General features: G+C 44.0%; 1 protein-coding gene across 3 annotated transcripts in view; it reads left to right on the forward strand.

The window, feature by feature from the left end:
- Positions 1 to 22,414, forward strand: part of aspscr1 (ASPSCR1 tether for SLC2A4, UBX domain containing) — a 255,059-nt gene that overhangs the window by 36,079 nt on the left and 196,566 nt on the right. For all 3 annotated transcript variants that reach the window (XM_068058424.1, XM_068058425.1, XM_068058423.1), the window contains exon 4: positions 9,871 to 9,971. In XM_068058424.1, the coding sequence (XP_067914525.1) occupies positions 9,871 to 9,971 (101 nt within the window). The remainder of the gene's footprint in view (positions 1 to 9,870; positions 9,972 to 22,414) is intronic.

The raw sequence follows: 22,414 nt of genomic DNA on the forward strand, positions 1-22,414 counted from the left end.
TTGATAGGAATCCACTGTAAAATTGTGGGGTTTGAAGAAAAGGAGAGTGTGGAGCATGATAAAATAATACCAAATAGAATGCACTAAATGCATTCTGTTGCAGTAAATGGTGTAATTGTAATGAGGATGGCAGTGTATCTACGATTTCCGGTTTTGAGGCTCTGGGTAATGCCAAAGGTTTGAATCATACTTTATGATCTGAGGGAACGTGGCTGCAGGAGTGAAATCGATGTAGGGGTTGCAGTTGAGGCTTCCAATGTAATTTCAAATCTTAAACCTGTCTAGAATAAGCTAAGCTCGAGCATTGTTATAACTCCATGAAAGAACCACCAAGCCTAATGCGTTTTGATATGTCACGGACGTTTTGAGAGAGACTGGCGAAGAACATCCTTTATTATTGAATGAATCATTCTTTTCCATAAATACTGCTTTTTTTTCAAAAACATGTTGTTATTAATAGCCGAGGACAAACTGTAATTTCTGGTTTCTGTAAACATACATTTTTTTTTCCCTCCACATCTGTTGCAGCAGACTGTCTGCAGTGTTCTGGGCATGTTGTAGATAGCCATGGTATGGAATGTAACAGCATGTGAGACACGAAGCTGCTTCTCAGAACATCGTGATACTTACAGCTTTCACACTTTTAAAAGTATGGGTTTAATCTCATTTAATGTAAACACTGTAATAGTTTTTAATAATAGCATCAATGCCTCTATCATTATCAGAAGGAAAACTGATGTGATAAGGATGTTATATTGCAACCCTCATTTCAATTACACCATTAATTAACTGAAACGGTATGTATTTGGTGCATTCTACTTGGTATTCTATCATATTGTCCTCTCCTTTTCTTCAAACCCCATGATTCTACAATTTTAACAGCTGAAGTATTGCATGATTAATTTTTAAAATTGACGGCGCAGTGGTTAGCACCGCAGCCTCACAGCTCCAGTAACCCGGGTTCGATTCTGGGTACTGCCTGTGTGGAGTTTGCAAGTTCTCCCTGTGACCGCGTGGGTTTCCGCCGGGTGCTCCGGCTTCCTCCCACAGCCAAAGACGTGCAGGTTGATGGGTAAATTGGCCATTGTAAATTGCCCTAGTGTAGGTAGGTGGTAGGAGAATGGTGGGGATGTGGTGGGGAATATGGGATTAATGTAGGATTAGTATAAAATGGGTGGTTGATGGTCGGCACAGACTCGTTGGGCCAAAGGGCCTGTTTCAGTGCTGTATCTCTAAATCTAAATAAAACAGTTTAATGCTGCTGAATGTTCAAGTGTTACCCCCAGACCTGTTTAATGTAATTTCATATTATGCTGCTCAAAATGCTCACTCTAGAAACTTCCTCAATTCGTAAGGACAAATTCCATAATTGCATTTTTGGACCAAATGGACATAGCATGAAATAGCACAGTATGGTGGGCACACTTACATTGTTAAAATTTTACTGAACTCCTAGTGAAAAATGTCCACAGAGAAGTTATGTGAAAATGTTATCCTCCCATTGCACATGGCTAAAATTGGTGCTGGTGCCTTGATGTGCTGTGGCATACAAGGTATGCTCACATTTGGGATTTTCCCATTTAGTAGTTTCTAAAATTTTGACCAGGGAAGGAAAGCCACGAGCTGAGTCCGACTTGCTGTTGACACATTGGCTGTAGAACCCTTTAACCATTCCATCTCAGTTGAGGATAAAGAGTGAAGAAAGTACTTTCAGGGATTGAGGTGAGTTTTGCTCCTATTCAAGTGAGGCACATTTTTCTCGAGGAAAGAATTTTTATTTTCAAGTGAAGAAAGTCCCTCCTGGGGGAAAAGACATGACATTTTAGGCATTAATTATTGGCATTGAGTGCTACCACGTGAGATATGAGTATGTCAGGTAAAGAGTAAAACTGCCCCAGCAACCCGGTAACTGCAAAATCAGAAGAACACTCCTTTCTGTTTTGGTGTGACATTTCCACTTTGCACATCCACCATCCTTACTGCTGCTGTTCTAGCAGTAGTCCCAAAGGACCATAGGCATCCCTTCCCATTAGAGAGAGACACTTCTGTAAAGTATAGCTTGAGGGTCACCACTCCTCAAGCGTGGGGCAAGGTGAGGAGGCAGGCCTCCATGAACTACCACAGCTGGTACGGGGATTGAACCTGTGCTGTTGGCCTCTTTCTGCATCACACATTAGCTGTCTAGCCAACTGAGCTAACCGATCCCCATATCCTTACAGTAGGACGAAAAGAAAAACTCTAATTTGAAATAAGAATGGAAGATGTAGAAAGTACAATTAAAGTGAATCCATCTGAAAGGGAAAATAATGACTAATGTTCTGGGCTAAGGTATATTGAATAGGAATGTATATAATAACATTTCTGATGAAAGGTCATGTCCTATGCCATTGTTGTCCAATAGGAATTGCTGTCTAGTTACAGGCGTGGCTACAGCAACATTGTTTTAAACACATGCAGTAAGATCTAGTAGAAAATGACAGTACAGGTAAATGTGCAGTAAGTGTACATTTACTTAACATCTACTACCATTCAGTAGGAAACTTTGCAAGCTTTCTCTTTCACCAAAGTTTAGAACCCTAGCATGAATTTATCAGGCACAGCACATAACGGTGCAGCTTTTAGGTTTTTGTCCAGCAGTTGTGAGCTGTGCTTTGACTTCATCGGAGTAATTCTCGAGATAGTCGAGTTATCCAGTGAGACACATCGGCTGTTCTTGTTTTCCATCTAGAATGGTTGGGTGGTCCAGAGTTTGCAAGTTTTTAAAATCATTATGTGCACTTTACTTCTTTAGTTCCTCCTTATTGGTGAATTACTAAAATGGTGTGCCACATGGGAAAACGCCAGACAGACTTGAGCAACACTGTTTGGAGAGGGCAGCTATCATCATGGTCAGCTCGACCAGTCAAAAAAATCCCTCCATGGCATGCCATGTTGGTGCTACTCATTATTGGTTGGGCTTCTAATCTGGAGGGATTATTTCGATTGGTTGAACTGACCATGATAGCTGCCCTCTCCAAACAGTGTTGCTCAAGTCTGTCCAGTGTTTTCCCGTGTTGCACACCATTTTAGTAGCTCACCAATAAGCAGAACTAAAGACGTAAAGTGCACATAATGATTTTAAAAACTTGCAAACTCTGGACCCATGTGTAAGTTTCCTGTATTGAATAACCTGAACTGAATATTCTTATTAATGTTCCTGTATTTGCAGTTTCAGCAACAGTCACTAGAGAGCAATTGGGGCAAAGAATTCAGCATCTTTCAGTTCTCTTCCCCCATTTCCCCCCTCCCTGCCAAAAACACTCTGGCTGCTGAGCGATTATAAGGAAAGAAAAATCTTGCAGTTATAAAGCACTGCTTACATCCTTGGGACACAGAATCTGTCAAAGGCAATGATGTACTTATTTGAAAGTAATGTAGGAAACTGTGGCAGCTAACTTGTACGTAGCAAGATCCGCACTAACAGCAATGAAATAGATAAATAAAGAACTTGCGTTTGTGTAGTATTTTTCATAATTCTAAAGCATGTCACAGCCTCTGAAGTACTTTTGAAGTGTAGTCAGTGATGTAATGTAGAGGAAATGACCAAATGAATTAGTTTTTTGTGGTGTTGGTTGAGAGATAAATGTTAGCCAGGACATTGGGTGACCACCTCAACTTATCTTTGAATAGTGCTATGGGCTCTCTTGTGTCAAATGAAGGGGCAGATGGGACATTCCCTCAGTGCAACAATTAAATGTTGATCTAGATGATGTGATCAAGTTAACTGGAATAGGACTTGGACCCATGACCTTCTGCCTTGGGAATGTATGTGCTATGACTCAATCAAAGCTGCCATCCTGTAGCGCCCATACAGTTGCTCCATCTGAGATTGGCTGATAACTGCCCAGGAATTGAACGTGTGATCTTCCTAGCTCAGCCAGTTTCTGTCTTAAGCACTTGAGTTATCAGGGAGCCATTGAGTCTGTAATTTAATACTTATTTATGTGAAAGTGCACTTTGGTTTGCAATGTGTATTTACTGTTGGAGAAAGCACAGGTTTATCAGGGATCTTCCCCAGGGATAGAATCTTTGGGTGTGTGCGTTAGTGAATTTCTTAGTGGTTACTGTCGTGACTAATGGTTGTTATTCTGACAACTCTACTTGTGAATCATATAACATAAGAAAGAGGAGTAGGCCATTCAGCCCCTCGAGCCTGCTCTGCCATTCAGTAAGATCATGGCTGATCTGATTGTGGCTTTAACTCCACTTTCCTGCCTGCCCCCATAACCCTTGACTCCCTTGTCAATCAAAAATTTGTAACTCAGCCTTGAATATATTCAATGACCCAGCTTCCACTGCTTTCTGGGGAAGAGAATTCCAAGCACTAACGACCATCTGAGAGGAGAAATTCCTCTTCATCTTAAATGGAAGACCACTTAATTTGAAACTGTGCCGCCAGTTCTAAATTCCTCCATGAAGGGAAACATCCTCTCAGCATCTACCCTGTCAAGCCCCCTCAGAATCTTATACATTTCATTAAGATCACCTCTCAGTCTTCTAAACCCCGATGAGTATAGGCCTAACCTGCTCAACCTTTCCTATAAGTCAGCCCCCTCATCCTAGGAATAAGCCTAGTGAGCGTTCTCTGAACTGCTTCCAATGCAAGTATGTTCCTCCTGAAATAAGGTGTCTAAAACTGTACACTGTACTCTAGCTGCGGTCTCACCAATGCCCTGTACGGTTGTAGCTAGACTTCAATACTTTTATATTCCATCCTCCTTGCAAGAAAGGCCAACATTCTATTTGCCTTCCTAATTACTTGCTGTACCTGCATGCTGACATTTTGTGATTCGTTTACGAGGACACCTAGGTCCCTCTATACTGCAGCATTTTGTAGTCTCCCCATTTAAATAATCTGCTTTTCGATTCATGCTGCCAAAGTGGACAACCTCCCATTTTCCCACATTATACTTTATCTGCCAAATCTTTGCCCACTCATTTAACCTCAAACCTGAATGGCTTTTATAATCTTTACAGTGACTTTAGTCTTCCATTTATATTAAATGCATGCAAATAATACAACCTGGTTTCTAGGCTCTAGCTTCCTCAGAATGCTCTCTGATGTCAAAGAACAGCACAAGTCCTGGAGTGACCAGCTCCCACCCTCCATCCTCTGCGCCGCTTCATTGCTGTTGCTCCTCGATCACCCTGAAGTTGAAGGGGACCAGGGTCTTAAATAGAATTTTCTCCATTTTTTTTGGGATGCAAATGTCACTGGCAAGGCCAGCATTTATTACCCAACCCTAATTGCCCTTGAGAAAGTGTTGGGGAGCCATTGCAGTCTATGTGGTTTTGGTACACCCACAGCACTTTTTTTCCCCGCAGTTTGGTACAGCTGACTGGTTTGCTCATTTCAGAGGGCAGTTAGGAGTCAACCATGTTGCTGTGGATCTGGAGTCACGTGAAGGCCAGATGGGGTATGAATGGTAGGTTTTTTCCCCCTCGTAAGAACGTTAGTGAACCACATGAGTTTTTACGACAATCCGTTGTTTCATGACCATTGTTAATGAGATTAGCATTTTATTCCAGATTTACTAATTCATTGACTTGAGTTTAAATTTCCCTGGTTGCTTTGGTGGGATTTGAACTCATGTCTCCGGAGCATTAGACTGCGCTAAAGGCCTACACAGGTCGGGAAAAAGAACCCAACTGAACCACAGCGGACCCGAGCCTGACCTGGCCTGAGTCCCTCCGATTTTGCCCCGGGCCCGACCAGACCCAAGCATGGCCTCGACGCGACCCGATCCGAGCCCGACCCAACCATCCCTTTACTTACCTTTGGACTTAGAACCTCCTGGAAGCTGCAGCGCATGCGTGATGATGTCATAGTGACGTCACTCGCTCACTGCGCAGACTCTGTTTCATCCCGGACTCCCAGCTCAAGTAAGTTTAGAAAAAAAAATTTCAATACTTACCAGCAGAGCACTTACCGTGTGTGTCCAGCCTGACCTGGACTCGACCCGACCCGAGCCCGAAAGCCGGATCCGGAAGATAGTCCCGACCTGCCCCGAACCCGACACACATTGTCGGGTTCGGGTCGGGCAGCAGGCCTTTAGCCTGGGCCTCTGGATTGCTAGTCTAGTAACATTGCCACTATGCTACTGACCCCCTATAATAGAACCTTGGATTCTGCTTGCGCAATACAGACTTTGCAAGTATATGAACCAGCAGCTTATAAGTTTTTTTCAGTCTTTTCCTCTGTGCTGCAAGCTTTGTTTATAAATGCAGTATAGGCTTAGGCCAAGTGTTTATCTCATTCCCTAAAGCTGTTGTTCATACATAGAGACATGATTAAATCCCCTTTCGTACATTTGCTCTAGCACTAAAAAGAAAGGAATGCAGGAATAGATTGACTTGTTAAGTCATAAAAATTTCTAACTGTGTGCATGATGCAGTGTTTAATATAATTTATGGTATCTTAAGTATTGGCATTTCCTTTTAACTTTGATAGTATTTTTCATTTTTTTAAAAAATTACTTTTTACTGGAGATTTTTGTTTCTGCAGATGCAAAATGATGTCATTGGCAAGTATTGGTCAGGATCGGTGCTTTGTTAGTTCGTTTCAGTTCTAAGCAGTGGGTGATGCCAAAAAAGCAACAGTGCTGTAATGTAGCTAAAGAGCCCAATAACTTGTATTAAATAGCGCCCATAATGTAGAAAGATGTTCCTAGATATTTCACAGCTACTTGGTGAGAAAATAGACAATAAGCCATAGAAGATATTAAGAGGGGTGGTCAGAGATAGACTTTAAGACTGGTCAAAGAAAGAAGTAGGTAAAGCAGAGGGATTTATGGAGGGAATAAAGGAGAATGGAACATTGGTGGTGGGGTCTAGTTGTAGGTGGATGTGCAAGAGGCTGAAGTTTATGGAACAGATTTTGGGGCTTGAGGGAATAGAGAGGGATTTAAACACGAGAATTTTATATTTGTGGTAGTGGCAGAAGGCCAGCGTAGGTTGTGAAGGGCAGGAGTGATGGATAAGTGGGATCTGAGAAGTAATGTGTCTGATGAGCTCAAGTTTAGAGGATTGAGTTAGTCTGGGGACGTCGAAGACAAAGATGAGAGTTAAAGTGGCAACGGGCTGCCTCTGGCTGTATGGCCCCTCCCTAAAAGAAAGCCTTGCATTTATGCAGCTCCTGCTCATGCCTGCAACGTCCAAGAAACACTATGGTGAATTATTTTGAAGTAACTATTGGCATGTGTGATGTTCTGGGGCAAAATTGAGACTTGGGAGATGTGCGTGGCCAAAAGTGAGGCCGAGGAGATTTGAGGTTTTTTAAAATTGTGAACTGTTTTGAAGAGTAAATGGAGAAATACTGTTTCCATTGGGTGAGGAGTTAGTGACAAGGGGTCATCCTTTTACAGTTTTTCCTGAGAAAAGAAATTTCTTTATGCAGTGTTATGAAAGTGCCTCTGGTTTGTTAAATATATTTTTTGAGGATTCATTTTTGAAAGGTTGAAGAAATATTAGACTTTGGGGTTTTCAAAGGAGGTCATGTAAAAGCCACCTGACTTTGAAAAACAGTCCCTGGAAATGTTTTTTAAAAGGGACACTGAGGCTAGACTGTGCTGGTTTTGGAACGCAACACATCTCCTGTTTTTTTTCTTCAAGAATGAACAAGTATTCAGCCCAAGTATTTTTTTGTCTGTAATAGAGCTCTAAAAACAAAAATCACTCTATTTTTCCGGTTAGCCGGTGTATGTGTGAGTGTGAGGGCCTAAAGTAAAAAGAGAACTTTAATATTTCAATCTGTATGTTTATGCTTTACTTCATTACTGGTTAAGACTTGTTTTATAATAAACTGATAATTTTGTTCATTAAAGAAACCTGGTTGGTGTTTTTTTATTCTGGGATAAAATAGAGTCTATGATTGACCGTAAAGGTAAGTGGGAAAAAATTTAACTATCTGTTCTGACCCGTGGAGAAGTGGAACGAAAATAAACCGTGCACTCCTCCCGCCTCGGTCATAATAACACAGTTTTTTTTAATAAGCTTTCATATAATGTGGGTGTCATAGCAAGGCCAGCATTTGTTGCCCATCCCTAACTGCCCTTGAGAAGGTTCTGGTGAGCTCCTTTCTTGTAACGCTGTCGTCCATCTGGTTTAGGAACACCCATAGTGCTGTTAGAAATGGAGTTGCAGGTTTTTGACCCAGCGGCAAGGAAGGAACAGCAATACAGATCCAAGTCAGGATAATGTGTGACTTGGAGGGGAACTTGCAGGTGGTGGTCCCATGCTTCTGCTAGGTGCTCGTCCTCACCAAACTGCCTGCTGCGGATGCATCTGTTCATGTCAGTACTGGTACGACAGATGCATCTGCCACAGATAGATGGAGAGCGAGATCAAGCAGGTGTTGCCCTCTTGTTGGTTCCCTCACCACCACCCCCGCAGACCCAGTCTAGCAACTAGGTCTTTCAGGTAATGGTCAGCTTGTTCAGTAGTGGTGCTATGAGCCACTCTTGGTGATGGGCGTTGAAGTCCCCCACCCAGAGTACATGCTGCCCTCTGTGCTTTTTCCAAGTTTAGTTCAACATGGGGGAGTACTAATTCATCAGCTGAGGAAAGACGGTAGGTGATAATCAGCAGGAGGTTTCCTTGCCCATGTGTGACCTGATGCCATGAGACTTCATGGGGTCCGGAGTCAGTATTGAGTACTCTCAGGTCAAGTCTCTCCTGACTGTATACCACTGTGCTGCCACCTCTTGTGGGTCTGTCCTGCCAGTGGGACAGGACATACCCAGGAATGTTGATGGAGGCGTTTGGGACATTGGCTGTAAGTAAGATTTGGTGAGTATTACTATGTCAGGCTGTTGCTTGACTAGTCTGTGATAGCTCTCCCAATTTTGGCACAAGCCCCCCAGAGTTTAGTGAGGACTTTGAAGGGTTGAATGGGCAGGGTGTGCCATTGTTGTTTCGGGTGCCTAGGTTGTGCCAGATGGTCCGTCCAGTTTTATTTGACTTTTCTAGCAGTTTGTTATAACTGAGTGGCTTGCTCAGCCGTTTCAGAGGACAGTTAATAGTCAACCACATTGCTGGAGTCTGGAGTCACATGTAGTTCAGACTGAGTAAGGATTTCCTTCTCTAAAGGGCATTAGTGAACCAGATGGATTTTTATGACGAGCAGGAAGTTTCATGGTCACCGTTACTGAGATTTATTAATTCATTGAATTGAAATTCCACCAGCTGCCATGTTAGGATTTGAACTTCTGTCCCCTGATCATTAGTCCGGGCCTCTAAATTACTAGTCCATTGACAGAACTGCCACGCCACTGTCCCCTTGTTATTAGAGCAGATGCTGCTTTGCAGTAGTTGAGACAAAGGCAAAAAGAAAAATAGACCAGCATTTAAAGCAGAGGAAGCTATATGGGGAGCGGCCCCTTGGGATTAGTTTTGGTTTGTGTAGCAAACACAGGCAGGTTGGGTCGAATGGTCACCTATACTGTAAACTATCAGCAGTGCGTGACATTGCACTGTGAAATTTTAATAGGGTTCTCTATTTTTTGTTCATTTTTTCCGACTTAGCTTTTGGATTTCTGGCTAATGGATTGGGAAAGGGAATAACTTGATAGAATGAGTAGCTATCGATGAAGTAATCCACCTTTTTCATTTTGAGAAGAGGAGGAAAGAGCCCGCACCCATTTTGTAAGGTTGCGGCTTTGTGGTAAATTTAGGTGGGAATTGAAAAAGGAGGAAAATACCCCCACATTCCATATAAGAGTGTCCTGGATTTAATATTTCAGTCAAATGAGTTGTTATAATTCAATGATCATCTAAGCCGGAGACAGTGTAACTCACAAATATTTGACATGTTTCTTACTGATTCTTTTTTAGGTTCGGATTGCTTTGCAGCTAGAAGACGGATCTAGGCTTCAACATCTTTTTCAATCTAGTCTGACTCTGTGGGATCTTCTTGACCACTTTCCTGAGACCAGGTGAGTCTTGTTTCTGTTTTGTCCCTCATTCAGTTTGGAGTAGAACAGTTTTCCTACTTTTTTATATAAACAGTCATGGTTTAATACTTTTCAATTTATCATTCTTTCCTCATACCAGCATTTCTCATTATAATTCAAGCAATTTGTTAGTTCAGATCATTGTACACATACTGATTCAAGAGACCATACAAATTTTCATCAGCTTATAGAGCCTATATTCCAGGCTTGGCAAATATTCACTACTTCGGTTCTTTCAACATTTGCCAGGTTACCAGGCTTCACAAATGTTTGGAGCTTTTTTAAAGATGCTAAGTAATTGTCTATTGGTAAAAAATATTGGAAGTAATTTTAATAAAATGTTTAAAGTCTACTTCAGATAGTGGCAATACATAACAGACAGTAAAAATAAAAAACTCTTTGAACCTTAATGCATGCATTTCCTGGTCCTGATGCCCTCTTCTGGAAGCTGCTGTGTTTCCTCATTTGAAGACAGCTGTTTTCTGTATGCCATGAAAAATGTGGACTCTACTGTTTCAGCCTTTTGTTCTTTCTCTTTGGATCAGTTAAAATGCATCTTGTGGATCCAGCTTTTAGCCAATCAAAATACAAAGTTTTTCAAAATTGCTTTTATTTACGCAAGTCACCGCACTGCAGAAGTAACTCACTGTATCATATATTTGAGATGCTTTGATGTGATGGGGTCCTATATTGCAAAGTTTTCTCCGTTTTATTTCCGTCCTCTGCCTATCCTGCAATTATTGTATCCTTGCGGGTATGTAGTTCTACGGGCACATTCCTACACTTCACCCAAACGAACAGTATTTGTGTTTAAACCTTGAGAATGAATTTAGGGGGCATCACAACTGAAATGGGTACTGTCCTGTCCTGTCCTGGTGGCCACATGTATGTATTTGCAGCAGGGGTCACTGCCTATCAGTTGGGAGCAGGAAGCCTGGCCAGTTTTGCATCTAGTTAATCCATGATTGCTGAGGCCAGTAGCAATACTCTTCCTGTAATGGTTGAGTTAACTGAACACAGATTGGTACTTAAACCTAAGAATCTTTTGGCCTGTCAGGTTTAGTTTATCACTGCTTAAATCTGCTGAGCCATTAGAAAGCTAATTTTGAAAACATTATTTGGGATTAATTTTTCAGAAATCTGATTCCTTCTGTTTGCTATCATTGTGCATTGTGTTCCAGTGCTTGAGCTGAGAAACTTTTCCATCCAGCCTGAGCTGATTTGGTTCTTTTCCTGGATTTGCTAATCTAATAATTAAAAAAAAAAGTGCAACCTACATGCTAATAAAATAGAGCTTGAAGATTGGTTAGACATAGTTTGATACTTCCTCATATGTGTCCTTGCTTCACTGCTTCTTTCTTTAAAAAATCTGTAAATTTGGCCTCTAATACTTTGTCTATCTAGCTCAAGGTTTGCACACAGTGGTTTTATCATGACATACCTAAGAATGGATTCCCTGCCAGTTTGAGCAGATGCTGCATGAGAGTTGATGTACTGCCTCATTGGTTCTGGATTGTAGCCTTCCAATCTGTGGCTGACTTGCTGTGCAACAAGCTGGATGACCATATTTCATGACTGGATGGATGTAGGCTTTTAGTCTAAGGAATAGTCTGGGCTGACTCTGACTGTTTCCACAGAGATGGTGATGTTTTTGAGCTGAGTCCATGCCCTATTCCTCTGGAAAGTTTTTCCCAGGAACTTTGGCTGTCTGCTGATACGGATTCATTTTGACAGCAGCTTAGTCCTCACATCCTGTTCCTTGAGTTTACTTACTCTGGAGACTAGCATAGTGAGATTTTCTGGTGTTAAAACAGAATTTGCCATTGGCATGCCCATTCTTCCAGATCAACGAGGTATCTCTGGAACTTTTCTAATGCAGTTTTTGAGCTCGTGGAGGGTACCGAAATGGTGACACCATCAGCAAACTGACATTTGTTCAGGTGTTGGAATGTCATTGACATATATGAGGAACAGGAGTGGACTTTTAACCAAGCCCTATGGAGCTCATGGCCAGAATAATTTGGAATCTGAGATGAGAAAGCAGTGGGACCTTGAGGGGGTCTCTGTGCAATCGAGAAGCTGAATAGGTGGATCAGTGAGTAGTCCGCAGTATTGCAGATGGCCTACACATCTTTAAAGATTTAGATTGCTGCATAACTTATTTGGCAGGGGAGAAACCATGATCAGTGGCCTTTGATCCTGTTCTAGGAAGGTTTTGGGTAAAATGCCTGTAACCAATTCTAGAGCTTCAGGCCAGGGAGTGCATAACATCGTTCGGGTGGTGATGAAGGACAATGAAGGAGGTGCACCTGTTGACCGTACCTCCCTCTTTAAGAAAATCCTTATCGATTGCTGTGGATTCCAAGCTGCAGACATCTTCTGCCTGCAGGACTTGCCCAGCAGTGGATATTTCGACGTGACATTCAAGAATGTGGTAGGAAGCATCAAGTTCCTGAAGGTGTTCAAGGAGAAGGGAAACCAGGCACCGCTGTCGATCCCCACAGTGAAGCTGCTCTTCACGCTGCCGTTGCAATGAGCCCGGGTGATGACAATCCACCTCTATAACCCCCACGTTCCTGTGGTGGATGTACTCTCCTTTCTCGCCAGGTACGTCGAGGTGGCCGGCAGCAGCACTGATGTCAAGGACACATTTTAGAATTTGAACTAGCAAGTGGCAGGTCAAGGTGACCTTGAAGATTGATGCCACCGGAGCAGTCATCCATCTTCCCTCCAGCTCCGCTATCGGGCGAAGTCAAGGCTTCTTGGTCTATGCAGGGCAGACCAGAGTTTGTCACACCGATGGCAAATCTGGTTATGTGGCAGCCAACTGCAGCACAGTCGTCTGCAAGTAGGAAGGCCATCAGACCAAGGACTGTAAACAGAGTAAGGGCTGCAACCTGTACGGTGGGCGGCACAGTGGCGCAGTGGTTAGCACCGCATCCTCACAGCTCCAGCGACCTGGGTTCAATTCTGGGTACTGCTTGTGTGGAGTTTGCAAGTTCTCCCTGTGTCTGCGTGGGTTTTCTCCGGGTGCTCCGGTTTCCTCCCACATGCCAAAGACTTGCAGGTTGATAGGTAAATTGGCCATTATAAATTGCCCCTCGTATAGGTAGGTGGTAGGGAAATATATAGGGACAGGTGGGGATTTGGTAGGAATATGGAATTAGTGTAGGATTAGTATAAAAATGGGTGGTTGATGGTCGGCAAAGACTCGGTGGGCCGAAGGGCCTGTTTCAGTGCTGTATCTCTACATATCTACATATCTACTACATAACTCTACAAAACTTGCCCCAAACGCTGCCTCAGTTATGCTCAGACAGCAAGGTCCAAGGAAAGGTTGGGAGAAAGAACAGTGAACGTGTCTGGTGCTGGGAAGGAGACAAGCAATCCTCCCCGCAGCGAGGAAAGTCTACCTGAGAAGGAGAAGAAAAGGGAGGCAGCTTCAACCAGCAACCCAACACCAACCCCGTGCCTGGAAACCCCTCTACAGACAGAATCAATGGAGGAGGAGGCAGCAGATGGACAAACTGGTCAGTGGCAAGTGCTACAAAGGAAAACCACAAAGAAGCAACCTCCAAAAAAGGAACAGGCCACCACCCAAACCAGTGGCAAGAGGAGGCTCACGTCTGAGACAGACTATGGCAGCTCCTCACTGGACGAGGAAGGGCCGGAGCGATGGCATCTGCAAAAGAAGCAGTAGAACTCAAAAGAGCTGGAAGATAAAGCCCCCCAGCTCCAGGGCACTGGAAGCTGGGATGGGCCCAGCGCGCCCCAAACCCACGAGATGCCCAGCACACCCCAGCTCCGGGACACCGAGAGCAACAAAGTGTCTGACGCGCTCCAGCTCCGGGAAGCTGGGAGCAGTGATGACTTTTAGGAGGAACAGAGGGGGAAGGCCACTAACAACAGAAGACAGCCTAAGCCTTGCTGCCTACAAGACCGCCCCCCCCCCACCCCCGATGTCACCCCAGCACAATAAACCCCCCATGAGTAACCAGGAGGGGTTTCTTAGTCCAACGAATGTGAGACAGCTTGTGTACATGATGGGTATGCAGGAGCATACCCAAGGACACCCAACTTTAAAATGGGTGTAAAGTTTGCTTCGATTAACGTGCGTAGTGTTAAATCCGCTACACAATGTGTTTCGATCTTGGACTACCTCGCCAAGGTCAAAGCTGACTTGCTGTTTCTGCAGGAGTGTGGAATACTGCACCTCAGCACCTACAGGCAATGGTTGCATGGATGGTCGCACGGGCCATCAATCTGGTCAGGGGGAAATGATTCCTGTTCCTCCGGCCTGGGTATTCTGCGGGGAGGCAACTTAAACATCTTTTGAAGTTAAGGAGGTGGTAGGCGGTCACCACCTCGTAGCCGATGTAATGTACAACAATGATCCGCTCCGGTTGATCAACGTGTACGCCCCGGCTCAATGCAGAGAGTGGCTGACAGTCTTCCAGCAGCTCCCCCTACTGCTGGATACGTCCAGGCCGGTCATTCTAGGTGGTGACTTCAGCTGCATCGTTAATGCAGCTGGACGATCCGGCAGGGACGACAGCAAACTGGACGCTACGTCCAGATTCCTAATGGAAACAGTAAAAGATGCCAAGCTGCACGACGTCTTCAACTCTGCCGACGGAGCGCAGTGTAGATACACCTGGTCAAGACCGGACGGGTCTGCCCGTTCCAGAATTGACTTCCTGTTTGTATCCCGTGCTTTCACGGTCAGATCCACCGACGTCAAGCCGGTGGTGGTCTCTGACCACTGCCTCCTGCTGGCCGACTATCACTTACAGGACGACCAACGGGTTGGTAGGGGGACGTGGCAGCTCAATGCTACACTGCTAAACCCAGAGAACATTGAGGAACTCAAAGGGGATTGCAAAGGTTGGAGAACCGTGAAACCCCTCTTTGAGTCTCCAGTTCACTGGTGGGAGGTGATCAAGAGGTTCTTTATCTCCAAAGGTGTTAAGAGGGCGAGAGCGAGACAGCAGGAAATGTCCCAACTCCAGAAAAGTATGCAAAATCTGCTCCGGCTGCAGTCGATGGGGTTCGAGGTCAAGGAAGATCTCCAAGAGGTGAAGAGCAGCAGGCCTTGCTCTTCGCCACAGAGGCCTCCAAGATCATCTTCCGGTCCAGAGTCCGCTCTGTTGAGCAGGATGAGACGTGCTCGCGTTACTTCTTCCAAAAGTTACACAGAGAGAGCTCTGTGATCAGCAGCCTGAAGGAAGAGGATGGCTTGGTAATGTCTTCGCAGTCTGACATACTAAGGATCAGCAAATCCTTTTATGCTAGGTTGTACGACGTGAAGCCCACGGACAACAATGCCTCCCAGTCCTTCCTGTCATCTCACGGAGGTCTTAGCATGCGGGAGAGACTGTGTAAACCGCTAACTCTAGATGAGCTGACAAATGCCGTCAGGTCCTTCGAGACGAGTAAAACTCCCGGAAGCGATGGCTTACCGGTTGAGTTGTATTGAACTCTGGGACTGAATTGGCCCAGACCTGCTGGAAGTATGCGAGAGTATGCTTCTGGCTGGCAGCATGTCAGAATCCATGAGGAAAGGCATCATCACCCTCATCTACAAGCGGAAGGGGGAGAGTGCGGAAATCAGAAATTGGCGGACTATCTCACTGCTTAATGTTGACTACAAGATTCTGTCCAAAGTCGTCGCCAGTCGGGTCAAGTCTGCTGTGGAGCTGGAGCTGACCAGACCTGTACTGTACCCAGCAGGAAGATCTCTGATCTCGTGCTACTCAGGGATACGATCGCCTGTGTACGGGACAGGAGGGTGGACCACTGTCTCCTCAGCTTGGACCAGGAGAAGCCTTTTGACAGGATGTCACACACATACATGATGGATGTGCTTTCCAAAATGGGGTTTGGGGAAGGAATCCGCAACTGGATCAAACTGCTCCACGCAAACATCAATAGTGCAGTCTCCATCAGTGGGTGGGAATCAAAGTTTCCCGATCAAATCTGGAGTCAGACAGGGCTGTCCTTGCTCCCCTGTCTTGTAAAGGCCTGCTCAAGTCACAAAAAAAACCTCGACCCAAACCCGATGGAACCACATTGGGCCCGTGTTCCTCCATTTTCTGCCCGACCCGACCACTGGAATGTTCCCTTTACTTACCTTCCGACTCCCAATCTTCAGGAAGCTGCAGCATGAGTGTGATGGTGTCATAGAGAGGCTCACTGCGGAGACTCCGTTTCCTTCTTGGTGTCCCGGACTCCCAGCTCAGGTAGGTTTTGTTTACTTTCAGCACTGACCTGCAATTCTTGCTGTGTGTGTCTGACCTTGACCTGGACCTGGCCCAATCCGACCCGAGCCCGAAAGCCGGACCTGACCCGAACCCGACGCATGTCGGGTTTTTGTCGAGGTTCATCCCAAGCAGTTCAGTAACGCAGGATTCTGTGCTCTAGAGGGATGCACACCAAGATAAACATCAACTGCTGCTGGAGGACCATCAACTCTGTGAAAGATGCTCCTTGGTCTACCCGAAACCTGCCAAGAGTTATCCACGACTTGAGTGTTGCAGACTAGCACATTCCAAGGTCCAGGACTAAGTGCTGAGGGACGCACTAAAGCCCGGGGCAGTCGCTGCAAAGGCTAAATGGGGAAAGACCACTGTGTAAGGTCCTCCCGCCATAGTGAACTGAGGGGCTGAACTCCTGGGAAACCCCTCGGCCTATATACACCAAATATGGGTTTGCTGTAAAATGTACATGGCATGCAAAATGGAATGGAAGGATTGTGAAGCAACTCACTTCTGTATTGAAGAAAACTGATTTCCTTTGCACTTTTTGGAATGTCAAATTGGTGCTGTTTTGTAATGTATTTTTACAGATTTTTATGAATAAAGTATATTTAAAAAAAAAATTAAATTGCAGCATAACCAGGAGTATTTTTTTTTACAAGAACCAAGTTAGTTAAATGATACAATTTTGAAAGTAGAAGAGTTGCAGGCAGATCTTAAGGTCTCTGAGATGCATTTGAAATGGTTGAAAAGGAAGTCTTCAGAAAAAGAAGCCTTTAAAACATTTTGGTACTTAATCTCGGCCTTATCATTAACTTCATGGTTACTTTGTGTGGTTAAGAAAAGATGTAAGTACTGCAGCAAAAATCCTTGCCACGTCCTTCACCTGCATGGACAGGTGGCAGACTACTGATTTTCTCAGTGGCTTCAAACACCAGTGCTGTTTTGTGTTCAATAGCATCTTGCGAAATATAACTAACTTGCTTAGTAATGCCCCAGTTCTTTAACAACTGCTTAAACTAATGAAACTTGCCATAAAATTGGGCTGGTAAGTTTAAGTGGAAGAAGTTATTTAACGGTTCTGTTTTTGATCTGTCAGTTGTGTTTGAAGAAACCTAAATGCTGCATGACATCTAATTGGGGATATAATTGGTCCAAGCAACTTATATTTGAATTTTCCTTTCCAAAACAACTGCCCTGTCCAATTATGACTCTAGTTTTCAGGATGCATCCTTTATACCAACTGAATTATATTGGCCTTTTTGCTCAAATGTGCCACTGAAATGACTGGTGCAGTTAAATGGAAAATGTTGCCTGATCCTGAAGGGAGTTTCTTCTGTTAGGTAGAGGTTAAAGAATGTTATTGGAGTTGAGAGTAGAATTTTGTTTTTCTGTATAACTTATGCCAAAGTTCTTGATACTGATGCTGAATGCAGAAGTGTTTCATTTCCTTAATACTGGCATCTCTCCTCGCCAAAATTCACTTTCAATATTGAAAGTGTTTTGCATATTGGAATTCAAGAATAGTGCAGAGCAAAAAATAATTATTTAATGGATCCTATTTTGGGCATAAGGTAAAAAGAGTAACTTGAATTTAATGCGAGTGCTTTGACTGTGGTCTAAGGTTAATGTCAGTTAATTGTTCTGAGATTGCTATTTGTGAATTGGGGTTTGCTAGTTATTATTAATGACCTTTGTGACTTGAGTTAACTTGCTTTGTTTTATTTGTGATGGCCAGAGCAATGCGTTTAATGTATGTTCAGGACATCTGATTTTGGTGGACTTAAATTGCACTGTAAGTAGGTCAAGAGCAAGCAAGTATTTAAAAGAAACACAATTATATATCACCCTTGGAGGAAAGTTATGGATTTGAATAAAACTATGGAACCAAATTTCTTGTCAAAATTGTAGTTGCTGTAGGTGTAATGTGCCTAGTTTTACATTGAGTAAAGGAAGATGAATGGTAAAATGTTACAGTTTCCACCTGTTTTTTATTTAATACATTTTATGAGCAAGGTTTCAAGAATGCAGCAATATGGCATTGCCAGTTTTTAATTCTTTCGAGGCTAGGACATCCTCTTAAAATTCATTTTTTATTTTGAATCAAAATAATTGTGTTAAGTATTAAGGATTCAAGTGTTTCTGGAAACCTTATTGAAAAGGCAGACAATTTTTACATACGTACATATGAAAAATATAAAAAGCATAGTGGGAAAGTCTTCGCTCGAGTCGTTTTAAACAGGCTCCAGAAGCTGGCTGAGCATGTCTACCTTGAGGCACAATGTGGCTTTCGAGCAGAAAGATCCACCGTTGACATGCTGTTCTCCCTTCGCCAGCTACAGGAGAAATGCCACGAATAACAGATGCCCCTCTACGTTGCTTTCATAGATCTCACCAAAGCCTTTGACCTCGTCAGCAGACATGGTCTCTTCAGACTACTAGCAAAGATCGGATGTCCACCAAAGCTACTAAGTATCATCACCTCATTCCATGACAGTATGAAAGGCACAATTCAGCATAGCTGTGCCTCATCAGACTCCTTTCCTAGCCTGAGTGGCGTGAAACAGGTCTGTGTTCTCGCGCCTACACTGTTTGGGATCTTCTCTCTGCTGCTCTCACATGCGTTTAAGTGTTCAGAAGAAGGAATTTTCCTCGACACAAGATCTGGTGGCAGGTTGTTCAACCTTGCCCGTCTTACAGCAAAGACCAAAGTACGGAAAGTCCGCATCAGGGAACTCTTCTTTGCTGACAATGCTGCATTAACATCCCACACAGAAGAGTGTCTGCAGAGACTCATTAACAGGATTGCGGCTGGCTGCAACGAATTTGGCCTAACCATCAGCCTCAAGAAAATGAACATCATGGGACAGGACGTCAGAAATGCTCCATCCATCAATGTTGGCGACCATGCTCTGGAAGTGGTTCAAGAGTTCACCTACCTAGGCTCAACTATCACCAGTAACCTGTCTCTCTCGATGCAGAAATCAACAAGCGCATGGGAAAGGCTTCCACTGCTATGTCCAGACTGGCCAAGAGAGTGTGGGAAAATGGCGCATTGACACGGAACACAAAAGTCCGAATGTAACAAGCCTGTGTCCTCAGTACCTTGCTCAACGGCAGAGAGGCCTGGACAAAGTATGTCAGCCAAGAGTGACGTCTCAATTCATTCCATTTTCGCTTCCTCCGGAGAATCCTTGGCATCAGGTGGCAGGACCGTATCTCCAACGCAGAAGTCTTCGAGGCGGCCAACATCCCCAGCATATACACCCTACTGAGCCAGCGGCGCTTGAGATGGCTTGGCCATGTGAGCCGCATGGAAGATGGCAGGATCCCCAAAGACACATTGCACAGCGAGCTCGTCACTGGTATCAGACCCACCGGCCGTCCATGTCTCCGCTTTAAAGACGTCTGCAAACGCGACATGAAGTCCTGTGACATTGATCACAAGTCGTGGGAGTCAATTGCCAGTGATCGCCAAAGCTGGCGGACAGCCATAAAGGCGGGACTCGCCACTTAGCTGTTGGCGGGGAAAAAAGACAGAGGCGCAAGGGGAGAGCCAACTGTTTAACAGCCCCAACAACCAATTTTATCTGCAGCGCCTGTGGAAGAGTCTGTCACTCTAGAATTGGCCTTTATAGCCACTCCAGGTGTTGCTTCACAAACCACTGACCACCTCCAGGCGCTTACCCATTGTCTCTCGAGACAAGGAGGCCAAAGAAGAAGGAAAGACATATGAATTCAGAGCAGGAGTAGGCCACTTTGCTCCTGGAGCCTGCTCCGCCATTCAATAAGATCATGGCTGATCTGATTATAACCTCGACTCCACATTCCCCCTACCCCCGATAACCTTTCTCCCCTTGCTTATCAAGAATCTATCTACCTCTGCCTTAAAAATATTCAAAGACTCTGCTTCCACTGCCTTTTGTGGAAGAGTTCCAAAGATACTCAACCCTCAAAAAATTGCTCCTCATCTCTGTCTTAAATGTGCGACCCCTTATTTCATTTGCTCCACTCCATTTGCATTCTGTTTATGACATCGGTCATTTAATCTTTTTTTTTCCCCCTCCTCCATCCTATCATAGTACTTACTACTTGTTGTTCTCCCCCGCACCCCCACCTTTCACTTGCTCAAAGACTAACATTTCTAACTTTTGCCAGTTCTGATGAAGGGTCACAGACCAGAAATGCTAACTCTGTTTTTCTCTATACAGATGCTGCCAGACCTGCTGAATATTTCTGGCACTTTCTGTTCTCATTTCAGAGTTCCAGCCTCTGCAGTATTTTGCTTTTACTATCACACTAGCCACTTCTATTAGGACCCTAGGATGAAGTCCATCAGGACCCGGGGGACTTGTCAGCCCCCAGCTCCAACAATTTGCTCAGTACTACTTCCCTGGTGATTGTAATTTTCTTGAGTTCCTCCCTCCCTTCCATTTCCTGGTTTACAGCTATTTCTGGGATGTTACTTGTATCTTCTATATTGAAGACTGATTCAAAATACTTGTTCAATTCATCTGCCATCTCCTTATTTTCCCTTATTAATTCCCCATACCCCCTTTCTATAGGACCAACGCTCACTTTGTTAACTCTTTTTAAAATATCCATTTAATGTATATAATAACCAGGAGAACCAAACTGGTAAAGAGCCGTGTGCATTTTTTGTCTTTCATCATTGAATGAGTTCACGTGCATTGAATGCCAATACCTGAGGTAGATGGATGGGCAAGTGAAGTCCAGTCTGATCCCTAATTTTCTTCTCCAGGGGTTGGGAACCCAGTAAGAACAGAAGAATCCTCAAAATTCTATCTTGGATGAACAGCACACTCCAGACCAATGCGCAGCTTACAGTTATATTAACACTGGTCTTGATTTGCACTCAGTTTATAATGTAATCTCGACTCCCTGGTGTCTACTTGTGGCGCAATGCAGGCTATCTCATCGGGTCATCGACCTGAAACTTGAATTCTGTTTCTCTCCACAGATGTTGCCAGACCTCTTGAGTATTTCCAGCATTTTCTGTTTTTATTTCAGGCTACCTCATATTCTGAAATTTATACAGTACTTGGCAACTTAAATTTAAAACTATGGAATAGAACTAAGCAGGCAGGAACCTACTAAAAGGAAAAGGACCGGCTTGATTTCAGCACTTGCAGATTAGGAAATTGCAAGCCTTCAAAAAGAGACCTGAGTTTATCCAAGGAGAAGCTGAGTAATGTGGGGTAAATGTCTTGGGTTTGTTTTCTGGTCTGTGCTCAATTAGCTGTCTAAGTGTTAGTATCATTAGCATTGGTTTCCAATACTCCTGGGTTAGGCAGAGGAATATTGGCTCCATTTGATGGCTGTTCAGCAAGCCCTGCTGGAAATTTGACGTATAGATGACAGACAAGGATAGGATGAGGCTCTGCTGTGATGTGTCCTCCAGCCAAGTAGCCTGTCAAGACTCAAACAATTTAAAAAAAAAAGTCCACTGGAGAGTACTGTGTGCCTGCAGAACTGTAACTCAGCAATGAGTAAAAGCTTTCCAGAATGCAGGGACGAACTTTGGCAAAAGAAAACAAAAACAAATGCTAAGATTGGCAAGTAGGAAGAGACTGACGGGAAGATCAAGGAAATCATATTTTTGGAGCAAGAATGGACTACTCATTCAGGATATGCATCAAGCTGTAGCTATCAGGGTAAATTACATTGCACCAAAAACAGAAAGGGAAGAAAAGTGACTCAAACCAAAGGTCTTGTGAATGATAAATCGGGACTGATAATGTTGAAGAATGGATGTAGTTCTTGAAACTAGGTGAAGGTAGTAGATGCAAGAACAGCTGAAGGAAATGCAGCAAATTCTGAAATGACAGAGTACAATGATGGGGGAGGAAGCAGATATGGAAGAGGTGGGCAAATAAGTTAATAGCAAGGAACAGTTTGAGATTTTAAGTGAATTTGGTGAAAATACTGTTTGCTTGTTCCAGTTATAAGGTAGAAAGGACATGGAGTGAGTCCTGAGTGGTATGTTGCTTCCCTGGTGGCAGGGTAAAGGACATCACTGAGAAGGTGCGGAATGATTTGAAGGCTGAAGGGGAACAACCAGAAGTCATGGTTCATGTGGGAACCAATGACATCAGGAAAAGGTTTGAGGTCCTGCAGACAGTTTCAGGAGCTAGGGTGGAAGTTAAAAAG

Source organism: Heterodontus francisci, chromosome 26 (assembly GCF_036365525.1).
Source record: "Heterodontus francisci isolate sHetFra1 chromosome 26, sHetFra1.hap1, whole genome shotgun sequence".
NCBI lineage: Eukaryota > Metazoa > Chordata > Chondrichthyes > Heterodontiformes > Heterodontidae > Heterodontus > Heterodontus francisci.